The sequence below is a fragment of the Nannospalax galili genome, unplaced genomic scaffold (genome assembly GCF_000622305.1).
Source record: "Nannospalax galili isolate Female #2095 unplaced genomic scaffold, S.galili_v1.0 scaffold1176, whole genome shotgun sequence".
NCBI classification, from domain to species: domain Eukaryota; kingdom Metazoa; phylum Chordata; class Mammalia; order Rodentia; family Spalacidae; genus Nannospalax; species Nannospalax galili.
In genome coordinates, this window is record NW_008338883.1 from 1,071,735 (window position 1) to 1,087,031 (window position 15,297).

Genomic DNA, 15,297 nt, shown 5'->3' on the forward strand with positions numbered 1-15,297 from the left:
GCGGGGGTTAAAAGGGGACCCTTTTTTAAAAAAAAAAAAAAAAAAAAAAAAAAAAAAACATATTTCAGGGGCTGGAGAGCTAGCCCAGCAGCTAAGAACACTGGTTACTCTTGTAGAGGACCTGGATTCAATTCCCAGCATCCATATGGTGGCTAACAACTGTAACTCCAGTTCCAGGGGATCCAACACCCTCTTCTCACCTCCATGGGTAATGTGTGACACAGGTGCACTTATATACATGCAGGCAGTACACACGCACAAATAAAATAAATAAAATATATATTTTTTTAAAAAACATATTTCAGGGCTGGGTATACAGCTCAGTAGTAAAGAGCTTGCCTAGCATGCATGAGGCCCTCTGTCCATCCCAGCGCCACCATTTAAAAAAATCTTCAGCTGTAGCTATAGCAGTAGTAAGCACAATGGCTTTAGCTCCTGTGTAAACAAGGTCAGATCAGTTCCTGGAAAGCTCAATTTTCTCTCTTACGAACTAGGAATAGTCAGTCGCCTTCTTCAGAACCACTGGGAAGACTGAAATCATCCCTACAAAGTATGCAACATCATTTGCAGCAGAGGGCAGAGTTCTATCACACAACTATTACCCAGCAGTTGAATTTAATGGTTTAACTGTATACTTTGAATACATTTTGAACTAAACAGACACTTAGAAATCTAAGCATTCAGACAGATAAAGAACAATGTGAAATAGATAAAGAATTAAAGTATCCTTTTAAAATTTAGTGAATTGTACCTCTTTAATTATGTGACACACTTTTTATTGGGCAGAGTGCAGAAGGATATATAAATTTTAAATGTAAAAATATTATATATGGGCCAGGCATGGTGGTGCATGCCTTTAATCCCAGCACTCAGGAGGCAGAGGTGGATCTCTGTGAGTTCGAGGACAGCCTGGTCTGCATAGCAAATTCCAGGTCAGCTGAGGCTACAGGGAGACCTTCTCAAAAAACCAAAAAAGAAAAAACAAAACATTAGCCAAAAACAAACATCAGCAGGGGAGAAAAAGGAGCAAGAAGCAACGCTGAGACTCTGGAGCACTGAAGCACTACTGTCTTCAGACTGATCACCTCAACACAGTACAGACGCTAGGACCCTCTCATCAAATAATGGGCTCAAGTTATGTGGTTATTACCATAAATTAGTAAGAGATAACAACGTGACAGAAGGGCCTCCCCTGGATACAAGGTCCTCTCCAGTGAGGAACTACACACAAGCATCAGAACATGTGGGAAGAGCCCTGCGGATTTTAAGGACCATGAGCTCCAATACCAGCTCTATTTACAAAGAAAAGCTAATCTCCTGACTTTTACAGTATACGGCTTTCTAACCACAGTAATAAGGGCCAAACTGTTACTTAGCAAATCTTCTGTTATTTCAGAATGCCTTGGGCTCTATGTCTTTTAAAATGTCATTTCGAACAACTGATTTACATTTGTGCAAATGCCACACAAAGACAAAGGTCCTTGCATTACAAGAGTATCTTCTTGTGAGGATGGTTAATGGTGACATATACTAGTTTACATCTCAGATTGCATGATACTGGCCTAATTTTAATGGAGTGGATGATGTAGAAAATAAACTGCTTGCACAAATGAATAGCCAGGATAACAAGAAAACCCCTACCTGAAATCTCTTATAAACTCAAATTTGAGGCTTACCAAGTTACCAAAGCAAAAGGCATAGAAGAAGCTGCAATAGGTTTATTATTTTGTAACACAGTCTCCCTATGTAGTCCAGAATGACCTTGAACTGTCTATCTTCCTACCTCAGAGCTGAGGTGATAGATACATGTTCACAATTAACACCATACCTACATGTAATTAGCTTTTAAATGCAACTAATTGCATTACTTTATTAAATCTGGCTGCCAGGGTTTCTCATTCCACCAAATAAGAAAAGCTTTCTAAATCATTATGTGTTCAAGACTGCTCTAGGCTCTACGAATATAACTTTAAGAGCCTTCTCTTCATCTGAAGGACTGGGGAGGAGGACTGAATAAGAACATGATGATGGAGTAATACAGGAGGATAATGAGAAGTGATGTCTGAAACTAAGGAAGATGTGATTGGGTGCAAAGTCCCAAAGAAAACACAAATGCAAAAGTCCTGCAGTAGGAAGGAATTTGACAGGTTCGAAGGAAGAAAAAAGGTCAGTCTAGCTGCAGCAGAGAACCAAGAGGTGGAGACGACAGACAGGAGGGCAAGCAGCTGCAGGAACAAGACCACCAAGCTGCCTGTGCTCCCTTCCGATGAGAAGCTAACAACATTTTTTGGTAAACAAAACATATTTGAGGCTTAGGAAGTCACAGTCTCTGCTGCAAATATTAAAAATATCCCTCAGTAGTATGAAAGCAGGCCCAGAAAGCAGGTAAGTTGAAGAGATGGCTAAGTAACAAGATTATTCATGAACACTGACATTAAATTTCATATAATGTCCATGTGTCATGAATCATTAGTCTCACTTTTGTTAATCATTTAAAAATGAAAGAGCAGAGCTGTAGAGATGGCTCAAAGGTTAAGAGCACTGGCTGTTCTTGCAGAAGACCCAGATTCTAATCCTAGCACCCACATGGTGGCTAACAACTGTCTGTAATTCCAGTTCCAGGAGATCCAATGCCCTCTTCTGTTCTCCACAGGCTTTGCATGACACAGGTGCACTTACATACATGCAGGCAATACACTCATACACATAAAATTAAAAAAAAAACAAAATATTTAAAAATGTAAAAGGTATTCTTAGCTCAATGCCATACAAAAACAAGAGGTGGCCTGGATTTGGTCCATAAGCTAATATATCAATTGGATTTTACATTATAAAACTCTTTATAGCATTTAACAGCGGCAAATACAATTAGGGAGATAAGGGGCTGGAGAGATGACTCAGTGGTTAAGAGCACTGGCTACTCTTGCAAAAGTCCCAGGTTCAATTCCCAGCACCCACATAGCGGCTACGAACCGTCCTTAACTCCAGTTCCAGGGGAATCTGAAGCCCTCTTCTGACCTCTGCGGCATTGCACGACACAGGTGCACTCACATACGTGCAGGCAATACACTCATACACATAAAATAAAAATAAATAAAATATTTAAAAAATAACTTTGCCTTTCAGACTGTCGGTTTCAGAAAAGACAGCACGGGAATAGCTCAACAGCAACAGAGAAGTGGGAACCTGACACACCTAACCTAGAGGGCCAAAGGCTTAGGAAGGCCAGGAAGGCCAACCACAGAACAAGATTTCAGACCCCACTGCACAATCCCAAGTGGTGGTCCAAAGCATTAGTGTAAGGATCTTTAAATACTAACTCCCAATAGTCTGCAAACTTTCAGACTATCAATAGTTAACACTAGATGTCCAAACTGACTGAAGAGAAATAAATAGACTTCTTCACAGTAATAGAAAAATAGCTCTATCATCAAATTCTGACTTCTGAATAAAACATGTATGTTACAAAACATTATTAATTCAATAATCAATTCAAATGGCTATGTTTTCCATAAACATTCTGGCTAAACTGTCATCAACCACTATGACAACAGTAAAATAGCCTTGATCATTACACAATGCTTGCCCTTTAATTGACAGAGGTTCATATACATAAACATGTAAAGCAATGAACATTTTTTGGTTATCACTATCAGGAAAATCTAGCTTCAATAAAATAGTTTCATGTTGATTATAAAAGTTTTTATTGTCCCTGTAATACTATTAATATAGATTAGCAAAATACCAACAAATAAGGGCTTACTAATTCTGATTTTGCTTAGCACAAACCATTTTTTCTTTTCCATTAAGAGGCTCAAAGGACAACCATATAAATTTAATCATCAATAAGATACAAAAGGGCAGGGGAAGTAGCTCAGGGGTAGAATGCTTGCCTGGCATACACAAGGCCCTAGATTCAATCCCCAGCACTGTCAGGAAGCTGAGACAAGAGGGTCACAAGTTCAAGGCCTGATTGGGCAACTTAGCAAGACCTTGCCTCAAAAAAAGCAGGGGAAGGGGGCTTGGGACACAGCTCAGTGGTAGAGGTAGAGTGCTTTCATAATATGCACCAGCCCTGGGTTTAATCCTCAGTTCTGTAGAACGAGTTCAGATTTTACTGCTGTTCCCAGGGGTGCCAGTCTTTTTTAGGTCTTTGTTCTTCACAAATTAAAATCCTCTAATCATGTCCCTTTTCTCCTCCATGTCACCCAAGCCTCTAACCAATATTCCTTGCCTATCATCATTCCCCTTAGATTTCAGCCCCTTACACATTCAGCTCTGCTGCCTTCTCTGCAGTTGGAATGCTGCCCAGCACCTGTGCTGCTTTACACAATCCTCCACCCTTGCCTCCGGACACTTGATCTAACTCAGCCCTGAGTAGATTTTACATGTGTTCACTTTCTCTGCCTATTCACTCTGTACTTATATAATGTGCCAGCTCCCCAAACAGAAGCTCCAAACTGCTGAAACAGTAGTTCACCCAAAACTACAGCACACTTCCTATGCTTTCCTTATTGCATCAGTAAATGTCTAACCTTTACCTTTGCATCTGACTAGCTTTCTACCTTGATCCATAGGTTGAGATAATAAAGGCTATCTGATTCATTTGCTAGTTTTTCAAAGTACTTAGCATAGTGCCTTACACAGAAAGCCTTGGGAAAATACATAAAATTCTTCTATACAAAGGCAAGTAAGAAAAAGTGCCAACAACTTTCAGAATCTACTACGCCAGGAAACCTGTCTTCTTGAATGCAGTATTTCTTGCCCTAGGGTTGTTTTCCTGTGTACTGAGGAACATCTCCTGACCTCAGACTGGTCACCACAAAATCATAATAGCACTTTCTCTTCTCTTTAGGACTTCCCCAATCAGATGCTCTACTGCTGATTTTCTCTTTACTGACATCATTAAAATATCATGATGATGCTATCCACTTATTAACATGTATACCTTGTCAATCTTCCCCTAAAACATAGTCCCAATTGGAATATGATCAAAGGCAGTGTGACAAACATCACAAGAAACAAACTGTGATTAGAAGAGTATCTAGGCTTTTTCATTTCAGGCAAAGTTGCTATCCTATCCAAGCCTCTCTCTTTTATAGAAACTGAATTAAAATCCTATTACCATATGAAGTATCTAGAATCTAGTACCTAGCTCATAAAAAATATTCAATAAATAAAAATTATGGCAGGATATTAATTAATAATTCCTTATAACATGGTATGCTGATGCTGGGCATTGGTGGCACATGCCTCGAGAGGCAGAGGCAGGCAGATCTCTGTGAGTTCAAGGCGAGCCCCAGACCAGCTGGGACTACAGGGAAACCCTGTCTCAAAATGATCAAAAACCCAAAAAACAAAAAAAAAAAACATGGTATACTAGTTAGTTTTTGTCAACTTGACACAAACTAGGGTCATTTGAAAGAAGGAACTTCAACTGCTGTATCTCCTCCATCAGATTAGCCTGCAGACATGTCTGTGGGGCACTGTATGGATTGCTAATTGATATAGATGGTCTCATCCATTGTGGACAGTGTCATCCCTAGGCAGGTGGATCTGGGTTATATACGAAAGGTAGCTGAGACAGGAGTGGTGGCACATGCCTTTAATCCCAGCACTAGGGAGGCAGAGGCAGGCGGATCTCTGTGAGAGTGAGGCCAGCCTGGTCTAGAGTGAGTTCCAGGCGGGCTGGGACTAGGGAGACCCTGTCAAAAAAAAAAAGAAAAAGTAGCTGAACAAGCCAGAGGAAACAAGCAAGCCAGTCACAGCGTTCCTCCGTGGTCTCTGCTTCAGTCTCTGCCTCCAGATTCCTGCCTTGGCTTTACTCAATGGCAGACTATGAAGTGTAAGATCAAATAAACCCTTTCCTCCCCACATTGCTTTTGGTCCTGGTGTTTATCACAGCAACAGAAAGCAAAGTAGGACACACAGGATGTGTACACACACACACACACACACACACACACACACACACACACTAGCTTAAATATAACAACTCCAGTTTACTGCTACATATGTTTGTCTACAAGTGTGAGTGTACATATATATGTGGCGCTTGGGATCAAACTCAAACCTTGTTCATGCTAAGCAAGTGCTCTACCATAGAACTACACCTCAAGCCTACTTTTGCACTTTTAAAAAGATGACAATAAGACAATGGTGCAGGTCATTGTACATAGTAGCTTGAAGAGAGCTTCAAAAACAAATGGCTACCCACATCAAATTCCACACTCACCTCGCTGCCCTGCATGGTCTTTGCTGGGTTAGCAGAGGGGATGGCGGCATTCAGTTCAGGCTCCGGTTTACACAGCAATGCGATAGTGTCTCGATGGGCCTGGTATCGTTCTTTCACTTGTCCATCAGCTTGTACAGCTTTATCTAAAACCACTCTGAAGTTGGCTCCCTCTAGAGGAAAAGTTTCCAGAGCTCAGCAGGCTTGCGACTGGTTTGTGCTATTAAGTTCTGGTCCTCAGCCTCATTCACCTTCCACTTCTACACAATAAGCCTCAACCCCTATCAATCTTTGAATTTCTGTTTTTGGAAAAATCAGGGGCAGGGGCTAGAGAGATGGCTCACCAGTTAAGAGCACTGACTGCTCTTGTAGAGGACCTGGGTTTGGTTCCCAGCACCCACATGGCAGCTATGAACTGTCCTTAACTCCAGTTCCAGGGAAATCCAAAGCCCTCTTCTGACTGCCGTGGCACTGCACGACACAGATGCACTCACGTACATGCAAGCAATACACTCATACACATAAAATAAAAATAATAAATAAAAATATTTTTTAAAAAATCAGGGGCATAGCTCTATATTAAACTTAGCATACATAATTTGGTTAATGTCTATCAAACAAAAGAAAACTGACAGCCTAATTTTTTTTCTATGACTCATTAATATAGAAAGAAATCATTCATTCCCAAGAATATCAGAACTTACTTAAAAAGTACTCTTCTCTCAAAGGATGATCTCATGTAAAAGAAAAACAGATGAGGGGCTTAAAGAGATGGCACAGGGGTTAAGGACACTGGTTGCTTTTGCAGAGGACCCAGGTTTGGTTCCCAGCATGCACATGGCAGCTAACAACAGTCTGTAACTCTATTTCCAAGGGATCTAATGTCCTCTTCTGACCTCCATAGGCACTGTACAACATGGGTGCATTTATATACATGCAAGCAAAACACTCATACACATAAAATAGAAATATTTTTAAAATTAAAAAAACAATGTGTATATATATTATATATTTTATATATATGTAGATAGATAGATAGATGATAGATAGATAGATAGATAGATAGATAGATAGATAGATAGACAGACAGATAATAGGTAGGTAGATAGATAGATGATAGATAGATAAGATAGATAGATAGATAGATAATGAAACTTTGAATAATGTCGGTGAACTGCATCTGGGTAGATATCTTGCTTGTGAAATTGTAGTCCTCCATCTAACACATTCCATTAGAAAGAAGCCAGGTAAGTGCACCAGACAGACAGATAGATAGATAGATAGATAGATAGATAGATAGATAGATAGATAGACAGACAGATAGATAGATAGATGATAGATAAAGATCCAAAGTGGGAATTTACTGGAGTACAAATCATTTATTCACATTGTTACCTGCTCTTAAAGGCTTGTAGAGGTCATTGGAAGAAGTCCTTTGCCAGCGTTCCTTGAATTTTGCTCTTAAATCATTATCAGTTGCTTCTTCTTCATCCAACAATCTTAGTGACTTTAAAAAGGAAACAAAAAGTTGAGATACCATTTCTGGCATAAAAACTCTAACTTTTTTTTGGTTCTTTAGGAAGTCTGAAAGCTTGTTTTTTATTTTCTTGTCATTTGTTGTTGTTGTTTAGAGACAGGATTTTGCTGCATAGCCCTGGCTGGCCTAGAAGTTGCTATGTAGATCAGAGTGACCTCAAACTTGCAGCCACCCTTCTGCCTCCATTTCCTAAGCATTGGGATTACAGGTGTGAGCCACCATGCCTTCCTGTTCTTAAATGATAATAGTTACTGAGATGGAAATACTTTAATACTACTGACTGAGTAATATGTAAACTGGTATTATTTTCTTCTATTTTGTGTGAAACTGTCTCAATATTTAGCCCAGATTGGCCTCAATTTGTGATGCTCCTGCCTTCAGAGTACTGATAATACAGGTGTGAGCCACCATACTTAGCTTAATATATAAATTGGTACTTTTCTTGTTGCAGAAATCTAAGTCATGTCAACAGTTAAGCTAGGGACATAGCACAATAGCAGAAGTGCAAAGTACTTGATTCCCAGCATCACCAAAACAGCCATAAAATTTAAGGTTAAGATTAATTATTACCTTTTTCAGGTAAAAGAAAAAAAAAATGGCTGGAGATAAAGCTCAACAGATAAAGTGCTTGCCTAGAAAAACACCACAGGTTCAATCTCCAGGACCATGTAAAACCCAGATGTAATGATGCAAGCCCGTAATGCAGCACTCAGAAGGCAGAGGCAGGAGATCAGAAATTCAAAGCCAGCTTCAGCTGCAGTCAGTTTGAGGCCAACCTGGGCTATATGACCCTGTCTTGCAAGAAAGAAAAAAATGAAAACTTTACTTAATCCACATACCAAAACTACTTGTTAAAATGTTTTAAAATAAACAGAAACTATAATGAAAAAACCTTCAACCTCAGAAGCCATAAAACAAAGGAAAAAATTGAACAATACAAGCCTATTATATGATAAAAGACAGACTTCTGTCCTAATACAAAAAACTGAAAACTGTGTCTCATTAAAAAAAATGCCTCTGGGGCCAACAAGATGGCACAGTGGTAAAAAGCACTTCTTGAGCAAGTTTGACAACCTAAGTTCAACCTCCAGAATCCATGTTGGAAAGAAAGAACTGACGCCTAAAATCGCCCTCTGATTTCCACACACGCACAGTGATATGGGTGGGCACGTACATGTACACACACACACACACACACACACACACACACACACACACACAACACTAAGTAAAATAAAAGTTGAAAATAAAAATAAATAATACTTTTCTTCATGTAGTGATGAAAAGAAAGTGTTAATTTACCACTGGGTACAAAGTCAGTAGTGCCTGACAACCCAATCGCTTAGAGGTGAGAAAAGCAAACTTTCCTCTCACATACCAGAAAATTAGTATTTTAAGCCGTATAGGCCACATACAATCTCTGTCATATATTATTCTGTTTTGATAATCCATTAAAAATGGTAAAAAATGATCCTTAGCTAGTGACCCATACGAAAAAAAGGTAAAAGCCAGAACCAGTCAACCACCTAAACTTAGCCAGCTACCCAAATGAGTACTTGCTGAGAATGAATTTAACACAAGGCAATGACACAAGAGGCCACATCAAGGTATCAAGGTACTCTCTTCTGTCAGACTGAATGCTTTTACATACTGAAATCTTTTACATCAGTGAAATCTTTTTTGGTCTTTTTGAGACAGGGCTTCCCTGTAGCTCCAGCTGGCCTGGAATTCACTGTGTAGACCAGGCTGGCCTTGAACTCACAGAGATCTACCAGCTTCTGCCTACCAAGTGCTGCGATTAAAGGCATTCGCTACCACCCTGGCCCAGTGGGTTCATTTTTAAAAAGTAGAATTGTCCTACCAGGGGAAACTTGCCTATATGGACTATATGTACCACCTGAATTCCTAATCAAAAACCTGACTTGGGGTAGGGGGGGTGGAAAGATGGCTCAGTGGTTAAGAGCACTGATTCAGTTCCCAGCACCCAATCATTAATAACTCCAGTTCCAGGGGATCCAACACCCTCTTCTGGCCTCTGCAGGCACTGCAAGCATGGATGTACTTATATACATACAACCATAAGACTCATACTCATTAAAAAAAGAAAAACTCTGACTTGGGACTAGAACTCATAGTAGCTATAACACAAGCCTCAGATGAACTCCTGATGAAACCATTATTCAGCTGGGACTTCCAGGTAAGATGGGGGACAGGAAACCTCACCACTGACACTCAATGAAAGAAAACAATCCAGATAAGACCCAGTAAGCTCTTATCCTGTGAGAAACAAGTTTTGCAAATGAACTTATGAAGCCAGGGGAGATCTGTGCAGGAAAAAGCATGTATCAAAAATATCATTCACTGTGATCAAGTTGGGTTTATTCTAGAGATGCAGAGATGGTTCCACATACATAAATCAATAAATGTTAGAAATTCTAATTAATAGGGCTGGAGGGATAGCGCAGCCATCAAAGGCTAAGGCTAACAACCAAATAGAAATTCTAATTAATCAATTCATGGACAGAAACCACATGGTCATCTTGAAAAGCACAGAAAAGGTTTCTGAGAAAATCCAACATCACTTTATGTTACAAATCATGAAGAAACTGGGAACAGAAAGAACATAGCTCAAGCTACAAAGGCTATACATGACTAACAATACCAAATTTTATTATATGGGGGATATGCAAAGCATGTCCACTAAAAATACAAGAATAACAAAAATCAAGGATGTCCACTTTCTCCACGCTTAATATTCTGAGCCTTAACTAGAGCAAGAAGATAAGAGAAGCAAATAAAAGGGAAACAAAAGGAAGAACTCAAAGCACCTCTATCTGCAGATGATGTGATTCTGACCCTAAGAAACCCTACAGACTCCACCAGAAACACTTAGAACTGAAAACCACCTTCAGCAATGTAACACTATACAACATTAACACACATAATCAGTAGCCAGCCTTCCTGGGGCTGGAGAGATGCTCAGCAGTTAAGAGTTCTGACTATTCTTGCAGAGGCCCCAGGTTCAATTCCCATTACCTACACAGCAGCTAACAACTGTCCATAACTCCAGTTCTAGGGAAGCCAGTGTCCTTTTCTGAACTCCATGGGCACTGCACGTCACAGGTGCACTTACGCACAAGCAGACAATACACTCATACACATAAAATTAAAATAGTAAAAATAAATAAATCATTAGCCTTCCCTAACATTATCACACATAGCTTTCCTTTATACCTCTTTTATATAACCTTTCTTTTTCTTTTTTGAGGCTAGGGTGTGAATGGAATTGTAGCCCTGATTTCCTTCTCAGTATTCCAGAATACTGTGGGAGGTATTGCCATACCTGATTCCAAGTTATACTACAGAGCATAATAATAAAAATAGCAAGATACTGGCACAATACAGACACATGGATCAATGGAATAGAAAAACAGACCCAAACAAAAGGCCACAAAGCTATAGACAACTGATTTTGACAAAAATGCCAAAAATATACATTGGAGACAAGATTCAAAAAATGCTATGAAAATTGGATAGCTATGTGTAGAAGAATGAAACTAGATCCCCATTTCTCACCTTGCACAAAAATCTACTCCAAATGGATCAAAGATCTCAACCTAACTCCTAAAACTCAGAAAACACTAGAGGAAGAAGTCAGGAGTACACTAAAGATAAGGCCTTGTCATAAATAAGGACTTTCTCCATAGAACTCTGATCACTGAGGAAATGGGACTAATAATCACAAGTGGGACCTCATGAAATTAAAAAGCTTCTGTACTGCAAAAGAAACCGTTAATCGACTGAAGAGAAAGCCTAGAGAATGAGAGAAAGTCTTTGCCAGCTAGTTTTACATCCAACAGAGGATTAGTATCTAGAATATAAAATGAATCGAGAAACTGAACGTCAATAAAACAAAATCAACAGAGACTGGAACTCAACAGAGAATTCTTAAAAGAAGAACTAGAAATAGCTGGTAAACATTTTTAAAACATGTTCCACATCATTAGCATTAGGGAAATAGAATTAAAACTACTTTGAGATTCCATATCACTCCAGTCAAAATGGCTAACATAGAAAGAAAACAAATGACATTAAATGGTACTGAGGATATGGGGAAAGGGGAAGACTTGGTGAGAGTATAGACTGATGCAGCTACTATGGAAATCAGTATGGAGGTTCCTCAACTAAAAGAACTTTCATATCATCCAGCTATACTGGATCCTGGGCATATATTCAAAGACCTCATACCCTACTATAGAGCTACTTACATATCCATGCAGAAGGGAAGAAAACCAGGGGTTAAAGGTTTAGCAGGGAAAGAGTGGGCTTCCAAAACTAAGGATGTATAAAAAAGCCAAAAAAAAAAGTCTTATAGAAATCCACTCCTTCGTAAGCTATGTGTATCCACTGGTGCAATAGTGGCACAACTGTTACGAGGATAACCAACCACTTACTGTCTGGATCTGAGGCCTGTTCCATAGGAAGAAATGTATGCCTAATACTGTGAACCTGATCAAAAAGTCATGTTGGGGAGGTCATAGGCCCTAGGAGGGAAAGTACCACTGCTGTTCTGCTGAATGGACATGTTGTCAAACTGTCACCTAAATATTTATGCTCACACCTATAGATTAGTGCTCTCTCAAACTTGGTCAGAGAGGCTTCTTTTTGCAAGGAGCAGCAAGCAATACACAAGAAGGGAGGAGGGACTAAGGGAGATAAGTTAAGAAAAGAAAGGCTCATCCTCAATACAATGAAGGCCATTCATGAAAAACACACAAAATCACACATTCACTACATAATCATGTTCTGGTCAGTGCCTACACTGCTGGTCCCTAAGATTACAATGCCTACTGACATAGGCATTTCAAATTTACATACATACACACTATGATGCTGTTCCTCAGAACATATCAAACACTGGCATGATCATAGTGCTTACTACAGAAATGCTGGAAGCAAGAAAAAAGATGTCCCTTTTCTAATGCCCTTTCAGTTGCAGCGCCAGGCTTGGCGTGGTAAGGCACACCTTTGATCCCAACGCTCAGGAGGCAGAGGCAGGCAGATCTCTGTGAGATTAAAGCCAGCCTGGCCTACACAGCTGGGGCTACAGGGAGATTCTAAAATAAATTAAAAATCCATTACAGCACCATACCACAGCTTCTCTAATCCACAAATTTACAGAGTTTTAAAGGGCTGTAAGATATATTCTTTTAAATCTTGTGACCTAAAGAAGAAAGTTTTCAAAGGTTAACAGACATACAAAGCAAGTCAAAAAGCAGGTTTTGATTGAATATGTCTGGGTTAAAACACAAGATTCTATATTTCAGCTATGAAGCATACCCTATGCATTCCAGAAGCTAGTCATGTCATGATTTCAGCTTAATTCATCTTTTAAATAGTTCTGGGAATATTCTCACCCACAAGATTCACACTACCATGAGCACTTAAGATCTCTGCCTGTCCCAAAGAAATAAGGTAAGTACAAAATCCACAAAAGCTATCTGAAAAAAATCAAAATATTATGGATTAGAGCTTTGATAAAAGAACCTAGCCAGAGCCCATACAACCAGTCTGAATGTATCTGCAGCTAAGCAAAGCAGTACATGAATTAGGGAGCTGGTGATAGCACCACAAAAGGAGAACTACACAGCTAAGTGTCAGGAAAGCAGGGGAGGGAGGAGTAGGGGAAGGGGAGCAGGAGGGGGAAGGACAGAGAAACTTTAAACATGTGATTCATTTATAAAACACCACATCTGTGGCAAATGAATGCAGCCACCTTACAGAACATCTGATGACCTAACTTCCTGAGTCTGATTTCAAGAAATGTATGTCTAGGGCCGGTGATGGAGCTCAACTGGCAGAGTGCTTACCTAGCATGCACAAAGCCCTGCTTCGGTCCCCAGCACTGTATAAACTGAGTGTGATAGAGCACACTTGTCAGCCCAGCATTCACGTGCAATCCTAGTACTCCTATTTTTCTCCTAAGAATGAACTCATTCTCAACAGAATTCTTACTGAGGCTAAAGGGAAAGTTCTGAAGCACAGTAAATTCATGTATATTACCCCATGAAACCACTAGTCCTAATTCCTACTGGATACTTAAAGGAGTTTTTACTTGAAAAATCAATCTTTTAAAACTTACCTCATCTAAGATTTCTCTATTTCTTTGAAGTAGTTCAGGCAGCTCTTTTATCAGCTGGTCTACAGTCTGTATGCCTCCCTGTTCAACCACAGATGCAGATTTGGTCACTATAGATTGAGGTACAGTGTCTCCAGACACATCTTCAATTGCTGCTGGAAGGTTGAGAGATGCCAATACCCTGTAAAATATGAGATACTATGTGACGTGTAAGTCTATACCACTTTTCAAATATCAATCACTTACATCCATTCAAATCAAAAGAACAACCCCCCCTAGGAGGATGACCTCCATTAACAGAAAAATAAAGCAAAGATAATGAGGGAAAGGGGAATCAGTGACTGATAGGATTAAACAAAATCATTAAAGCGTAGATATGAAGTTGGGAGTGAAATGGGAGTTACCCTGGGGGAGGGGGAGCTGGAGGAAGAGAGTAGAGACCGATAGGACCAAGGTACACTGCTTACATGTATGAAATTTCAAAAAATTAAAATAAGCTGGGCATGGTGGTGCACACCTTTGATCCCAGCATTCAGGAGGCAGAGGCAGGCAGATCTCTGTGAGTTTTAAATCAGCCTCGTCTACATAGTGAGTTCCAGGCCAGTCAGGGCTACACAGCAAGACCCTGTCTAAAAAACAAAAACAAAACAAAAATAATTGAGATATTTAAGTTCATGATTCATAATTAAAAGCCAAAAGGTAAGAAAAATTATGACAGATAAAACAGTCTATATATATTTTGTCTCTACCTGAAACTTAACTTCTTTTGGACTAATTTAATTAAAACCCAAAAAATTCCATCTTTAGAGCAGGGTATGGTAGTACACCTTTAATTCCAGTGCTCTGGAAGCAAAAGCAGGCAGATCTCTATGAGATCTAAGCCAGCCTGGTCTACATGCCAAGTTTCAGACCAGCTGGGGCTAAGAGGGAGACTCTGTCTCAAAAGAGAAGAGAGAGAGAAGGGGAAGGAGGGAGGGATGGCTGACTGACATTCTATCTTTGTTGTTTGTTTTGTGGTACTGGAGATTGAACCTGGGGCCTTAGGCATGGGAGGCAGTTAGTTCAGTTGGCAGAGTGCTTGCTTATACAAAGCCCTGGACTGGTGGCATGGTAATGCACGCCTTTCATCCCAGCACTTGAGAGATACAGACAGAAGGGTCAAGAGTTCAAGATCATCCTTGGCTACTATCATGTTTGAGTCCTGAATGGAACACATGTGACCCTGTTTAAAAATTTTTTAAAAACTAATACAGAATGCCTTTTTAAAATATAGTTCATGGGGCTGGAGAGATGGCTCAGTGGTTAAGAACACTAGCTGTTCTTGAAGAAGACCTGGGTTTGAATCCCAGCACCCACATGGCAGCTAACAACTATCCATAACTCCAGTTC

General features: G+C 39.8%; 1 protein-coding gene across 1 annotated transcript in view; it reads right to left on the reverse strand.

The window, feature by feature from the left end:
- Positions 1 to 15,297, reverse strand: part of Pdcd6ip (programmed cell death 6 interacting protein) — a 61,057-nt gene that overhangs the window by 12,102 nt on the left and 33,658 nt on the right. The window contains exons 10-12 of the mRNA XM_008833400.3: positions 13,912 to 14,089; positions 7,628 to 7,739; positions 6,236 to 6,405 (exon numbers count right to left, since the gene is read on the reverse strand). Coding sequence (XP_008831622.1) covers positions 6,236 to 6,405; positions 7,628 to 7,739; positions 13,912 to 14,089 — 460 coding nt within the window. The remainder of the gene's footprint in view (positions 1 to 6,235; positions 6,406 to 7,627; positions 7,740 to 13,911; positions 14,090 to 15,297) is intronic.